Here is a 6800-nt window from a genome sequence, read left to right on the forward strand (position 1 = left end):
ACTTACATGCTGGGTAGCTCAATCTGGAGAGCAGGAGACCCTTAATCTCAGGGTTGTGGGTTCAAGCCCCCACATTGGGCAAAAAGATTCCTGCGTTGCAGAGGGTTGGGCTAGATGACCCCTGGGGTCCCTTCCAACCCTACAGTTCTATGCCATTTCCCCACAATGAGCTGTGCTCAAAACAGCTTACAGCAAACATCCAAAACACAGAGCATGAGAAGTACAAATATACAAAATGCAGAGCATGTCCAAAGATTAAGAAATGACAAACATAGCATAGCATTCTCCTTTGAAGCAAATTGTGCCTTCTAGATTTATTTCAGATTGATAGCCTATATTTTAAGAAAGGGAAGGTAAATATTTACATTTAAAGATACATTAGCAGAAGACGCCTGAGCTGCTCTTGCTTACCTGGGTGCCCTTTGCATTGAGAGGCAGGAGCAGGAGGGGAATGGGTCCCTCTAGGGAAAGAGGGAAGGTCCCACATGCTTTCTCTCCTTTCCCCCCTGGCAGCATTCCAGGGGTTGCCGTAGAGCCCATGGCAGACCATGTCGACCACTAACAACATCGCCCAGGCACGGAAGCTGGTGGAGCAGCTGCGGATCGAGGCCGGGATCGAGAGGATAAAGGTGCGCCAGGAAAGAGGAGGGTCACCCACCCACACACACAGGCACACCCCACAAGGTCCTGCAAAGCTCTCCCAGAGGCAAGGGGCATCCTGGGCTGTCCAGACTTCCTACCCACCCCACTCCTAGTGCAAGAGCAAAGAGCCCCCCCCCCCCCCGGCAGCTTTTCTGGGCAATCACTCTGGCAATGGGGGGGCTGAGGGTATCTGCCCACCACTCTTGCCCGGGGTCTCAGGGAGCCTCTCTTGGGGTCTGGCTCCCAGAAGAGACCTTGGGACAGAAATAAAACTCTGGCTCCCAAGCCCCATTGCTGCACCTTCCGAGGTCTCCCTTGCCGTGCTCCGAAGGAAGACGAGGAGGACAGGAAGAGAAGGGGGCAGGGGGGCATGGAGGGACCCCTGCTAAGCATGGAGCTGAAACGCGGCTCCCGTCTTGTCCTTCAGCCTTTCCATCCTTGTCCCGTGGTTTTCCCGTGGATGCAGTTCCTGTCTTAAATAAAGGGGGGGGCATGGGCGTAGCCAGGATTTATATTCCGGGGGCACAGGACACTCCCCCCCCCCGATCCTGTGCTCTATCTAGCAGATTCTGAACGAAATGTCTCAACAACAGTTGTTTCAAATTACTTCCTTTTTACCACAAGTGCTCAGAAAAAACTCAAACTATTTTCACAATTTCTACTTTTAGTTACTGTATATTCCTGCGTATAAGACTACTTTTTAACCCAGGTAAATCTTCTCAAAAGTCGGGGGTCGTCTTATATGCCGGGTCGTATTTCTTATACAGTGAATATATCCCAAACTCTATACAGTGGTACCTCTTATGAATTTAATGCGTTCCGAACGCACATTCGTAAGTCAAAAAAAATTGTAAGTTGAATCCCATAGGAATGCATTGGGAGAAAAAATTCGTAAGTCGAAGCAACCCTATCTAAAAATTCGTAAGTAGAAAAAATCCTATCTAAACTGCATCCAAGATGGCGGACGGAGCTCCGTTCGTAAGTAGAAACATTCGTAAGTAGAGTTATTCATAAGTAGAGGTACCACTGTATTTTGACTGGAAAAGTTGGGGGTCGTATTATACGCCCAGTCGTCTTATACACCGGAATATACGGTAAGTATTTTTATTTATTTGCTTGACTTGGCGGGCACCTGCGCCCCCCCCCCAAACCATGCCCATGATGGTGAGGTGCTTCATATTTCGGGAATCTGAAACAGCCTCCCCCCCCCCGCCCCATCGCCAACCACTTTCCTATCCAGGGGGGCTCTGCTTCCAAAGTCAGAGGCAGCAACACTTTTTCGTGGCAGGCAGGCAGGGTGTCTCTCTTAGGCCAGAGTCCTACGTACTTGCGGGCTTCCCCTGGCACATCTGCACAGGCTGAGAGGGGGACCTGATCCTGCTGCTGCTCTCCTTCCGCTCTTACATGACGTTTTCTCTCTCTCCTCCTTCCCCATGCAGGTCTCCAAAGCCTCCTCGGAGCTCATGAATTACTGCGAGCAGCAGGCCAGGAACGACCCTCTGCTGGTGGGCGTCCCAGCCTCTGAGAACCCCTTCAAGGATAAGAAGCCCTGCACCATCCTATAGCCTGCACCCTGCCTGGATCTGTCTCTCAGCGGCACTGGACACCCGAGGCGCGCCAGTGGCAGAGAGGCTCCATCAGGGTGCAGACTACACCAAGCCCAGGTCCAATTCTGACCCCCGGGGGGGGGGATCCCAATTCCGGGAACAAGGTTGGCCAGGTTGAGGAGCACAGGGGGTGCTTAGGGGCAGGGGAGGCGGGCATGCCCTTTTGGAAACCTCCCTGATGTCCATCCAGTGGGCCGGGTTTGGCCTGGACGCCAAGCAGCCCGTTCCCCACTTTGGCCCTTGGCAGGTGGGACCAGAGGTGTGGCTCTGTGGGAGATGGGCTCTTTGCACGTGCATCTGCGCACTGTGCCCCTTTGCAAATGACCCACCCAGGAGTCCTGGATTCAAAAGCCTCACAGGATCAGTGGGGAGAAGGCAGGAACCATGACCGGGCCCCTCCCATTCCCCCAAGGTGGCTCCTGCCTTGGAAGTGCCACGGACCCTCTGCAGAATCCCTGACAGGGCTGGGGGGGCAGGGGGCGCCTTCCTGTCCCCACAGAGGAGAAGTGTCCCCTGTTTGCAGCAGCACCCTTCCTTGGGGAGCAGCCCCCCCTCCTGTGCACCCCTCCTAACCTGAGCCCCTCGCCCTGCTAGGGCTCCGTCTCCCCGCATGAGTCCCCCATAAACAACTCCCTCCTTCCTGAGAGAGCGAAAGGCTCCTTCCTTGATGTGGGGGGAGCAGAAAGTGGGCATCTTCCTGCCCCCCACCTTGCAAGGGAGAAAGGAGGTTCTCTCCCCTTGGGGGAAGAGCGGAGGGGACTCTGTGGACGACAGCCCTGCAGGGTGGCCAGCCAGGGGTGCTGCAGGGGGTCGGAAGAGGCCGAATGTGGCTTGTCTCATGGGGATGGGGGGCAGGCTATGGGACCCCACAGCCCAGGCAACTGTTCCTGAAGGAAAGGAGGGAGGGGGAGACAGAGATTGGAAAGGTCTTGTCTCAAAGCCATGGGCTTGGCACTGGCCAAAGTGGGAGGGGGGGGTCCATCCAAGCCAGCAGGTTTGCTCTCAGATGCCCCCAAGGGAAGGAGGCCTCATTTGGCAGAAAAATGGAGGGGCCACAGTGGAAGGGAGGTCACCTTGGTCCCCAAAGGGGACAGAAGGAGCTCTCCTTTGCTCCTTTCCCTGGGGTTTTTGGAAGACTGGGGTTGACACGTCCGCCCATGGTGGGAACACCGGCCCTCCCCTCCCAGCCCTTGTTGGTGTGTCCTGCTGCAGAGAGTCTCCCACGGAAGGAGGTTTGGCGGAAAGGGACACCCCCCTAAAACCCCCACCCCACCCTGTGGCATCTGCTTCCTCATTGAGCCAGATGGGGGGATCCAAAGGGGTGCCTCTGCTGTTCTGTCCCATTCCTTCGTTCCCTTCCTTGCCAGGGGAGTGGCCTTGCTGGGACTCAAGCAGCCCCCCACCCCCCATATTTTTTCAACCTTCCCTGGGCATTTATTCTTCCTCCTGCTGGGCTGCTGACCCCTGAGAGTTGAACCCAGCCATTTCCCCTTTGCTTTCTACCCCAGCGCTCTCAAGCCTGGACCCTCTCTGGACCCTTTTTTTTGGGGGGGGGCGGTCCCCAGAGCAAGACATAGGCGCATGCACACCATAGAAGCAGCAAATGTGGCCCCTTTCTGCCGTCCTTTGGGCCTGGGGGGAGTCTTGTTCTTTTCTCTGGCTCCACCCTCACGTGGCCTTCCTCCTGGTGGGGTCCCGCAGGCCTCCCCTCAAAAAAACCCCACCTTCTCTCTGCCGCCTCTCTCTGCCCACCCCACAACCAACCAGCATCATAGGGCAGAGAGGGAGCTCCCCCACATATCCACATGGTTGGAGTCCTGGGGGGGCAGACCCTGAGAGCAGGACGGGGAGTGAGGGAGGGGTGGGGGTTCACTTATGGGGTGAGGGGCAGGCTGTGCTGCAGCATTGGTGGCTCAAGGGCAGGGGGGCACCCCTACCACATCCGATGGCCCCATCCTGCCGGGGTCCCTAGGAGGAGCTGCTTCCCATGGAGGAGGCAGGGGGGGTTGGGGCTCTCCGCTTCTGACCTCTGTGGGGAGGGGGAGCCCTCTGCATTTCGGGGGAGGCAATGAGAGGGACACCCCCCCTTTAACAGTAAAAGAAATCTCCTTGTGTGTGGCTGTGACTTGTGGTTGCTTTTTCCTGGCTGCGTCCCAGTGCAGACGGGCGTTCTTTGTAGTTGTGTGCATCTCTTTGGGAAGGGGGGGTCGAGCAACGGGGGGGCTTGCTCCTCCTAAGGGGTCTGCACAGTCCTAGGGGAACACCGGCCCTCCCCTCCCAGCCCTTGTCGCAAAACTGGGAGGGAGCAAGAGAGGAGAGCCCCCGGGAGCCCCAGGACAAGCCATGGCAGGTGTGCCAACCCTCCTCTCACCTGGGGAGCACTTTAACTCCCTTGTTTGCCAGCCAGAGAGTATCTGCTCCCTGCCCCTCTCCGCCTGCTTGCCCAGGTCTGCTGCTGCACCAAAGAGGGGGTTTGGGCAGCTGGGGTGGGGGGCAAGAGAGAGGCGCCCCAGGGCCTCCTTCTCCTTAGCAAACCCCTCCCCACCCAGCTCTCCTGCTCCTTGCTTGCAAGCTCTTCCTTCTGTGCTGCTCCATTGGAAGGAGGAGGGGGCACGGCTATCCTGTCCCGGCACCCCACTCCGAAGCAGGGGGACCCCTCCCTAAAAACCCACGTCTCTTCTCTGGAGATCCAGGCCTTACATCCTCCTGTCTCTCCAAAGGTGCCAATTTGACCCCTTCTCTCTTTTTGCCAAACTGATGAAATAAGTACTTTCCGAGGTTCTCTTTTTAATTTAACAAGCTTAAATGGCATTTATTTCACAGGTGGTTTTTCTTTTTTGAGAAGAAAAAAAAAAAGAATGCCCACCACACAGGTGTTTTGTGCTTTTGAATTCTTTCTCCAGTTCCTTGTTCTTATTTGCCAAATCCTGATATTGTTGCCAAAAGCAAATCGAGATTTGTAAAGATTGTATTTTTAGGGAAGTGAAAAACCCGTGTCCGTAACGTAGGCTTGATCATCTCTCTCCTCCTTTCTCCTCCTTGGTTTCCTTTCTCTTTTTGCCAAACCCTTCATTGTTCTCCCCCCCCCCCCCCGTGTGCCATAGACCAGTTTCTTTCCTCGCACAGTGTTTAATATTTTGTGGAATTGCTGTTTAAAACAATAAGGAAATTGATCACACAACGAATTAAAAAGTCACTTTTGCTGGAGCGTCTCGTCTCTGCCCTTTTTCCAACCCGGGGGGGGGGGCTGGCAGCTCTGAAAACTTCTATTTAGGGAACTGCACAGTTTGGGGGCCTGTCCACACCTCCCCTCTCCCCATCCTCTGTGCAAGCTCCAATAATTCCCCTGGGCAAGTCCGTGCTGAATCCAGAGTTGAGAGAGAAAATTCAAGAAGACATCTGCTCCGCTTTAAAAAGGCTCCAGCCTGCTTTCCATTGGCTCCTTGCTGCCTTTCCACACCCCCACCTTATGGGTGTTTCTGATGTGCAGCAGTATCTAGCAAAGAGTGCAAAACCGGGAAGGGGGAGCGGAAACTCCGGGTGAGGACCACCCTGAACCTTGGCCACTAGGGAAACAAACTGGTTGTGTAAAATGTGGGTTTTGTGGAGAGCGTTGGGGAGGGCTTGTTTTCCAGGGAGGGGGGTCCTGGCTCTGCTTTAGGCCAACCTTTGAGGGAAGCACTTGAGGGAGTCAGAGGGGCCCCAGTTTGCAACCTGAATAGAGCACCCACCTCCTCCTCCTCCTCTGTGAATTTGCCCAAACTGCACCCTAAAGCCCTCCTTGGAGGGGTCACCACACCATCTTTTGAATTTCACTCTCGTGAGCTCACAGGTCGGCTTTGGAGTTGAGATAGCCGGCTGTCCACCTTGCTTCTTAGATCCTCATTGCTCTCCAGGCTGCTCCCTTCTTGGGGGGTCTCTGCCTGGCTGAAGATGCGCCCCTGAACTCTGTTTGTGCCTCTTTGCGCCCCTGTGAGAAGGACAGAGAAGAATGGGGGGGGGGGGGAAGGAGCCACTCGACAGCACAAAGTTATCATTTCACATGAGCCACTCTGTCCCCTTTTGGCCAGACAGGAAGACGGCCCCTGGATTGAAAAAGCCCTCCCTTTTTTAGGGTCTGCAGGAAGTCGACGCGGAAGCAAGAGGCCCCTCTTTTCCACCCCAAGAAATCCTCTAACTTTTCCCAGCAGGGCCACTTCTTGCCAACACCAACTCTTGTCACCGCAGTGGGTTGGGCTTGATGACCCCTTGGGCCCCTCCCAAATCCATATGGGTCCTGCATGCAGGAGGGGCATGCAATTCTGCTGCCTGCTCTCCCAGGGTTAGCTGAGGCCTTGCTGGCAGGCTCCCCTTCCCCCTTCCCACGCAGTGGGCCTTGCAACGCCAGCCCTGTGCGGCTGCCGCTTGCTCTGGCCCGCTCTTCTACCCCCACCCCCCGGCTGGCTGTGGTGCCAGGCAGACGGCGGAGGCAAGTTAATTATAGCTCCAGAAGAGCCAGAAATAGCTCCAGCGGGAACCCGGCAGGGCTATTTATAGGAGCCGCTCTGAACT

General features: G+C 55.7%; 1 protein-coding gene across 1 annotated transcript in view; it reads left to right on the forward strand.

Annotated features, from left to right (window-relative positions):
- Window positions 1-5456, forward strand: part of GNG7 (G protein subunit gamma 7) — a 78353-nt gene extending 72897 nt beyond the window's left edge. Inside the window, exons 4-5 of the mRNA XM_035118263.3 lie at window positions 514-629; window positions 2082-5456. Coding sequence (XP_034974154.1) covers window positions 549-629; window positions 2082-2207 — 207 coding nt within the window. The 5' untranslated portion in view covers window positions 514-548 and the 3' untranslated portion in view covers window positions 2208-5456. The remainder of the gene's footprint in view (window positions 1-513; window positions 630-2081) is intronic.
- The last annotated feature ends 1344 nt before the right edge of the window (window positions 5457-6800 follow it).

This window comes from Zootoca vivipara, chromosome 6 (genome assembly GCF_965207765.1).
Source record: "Zootoca vivipara chromosome 6, rZooViv2.hap1.1, whole genome shotgun sequence".
Classification (NCBI taxonomy): domain Eukaryota; kingdom Metazoa; phylum Chordata; class Lepidosauria; order Squamata; family Lacertidae; genus Zootoca; species Zootoca vivipara.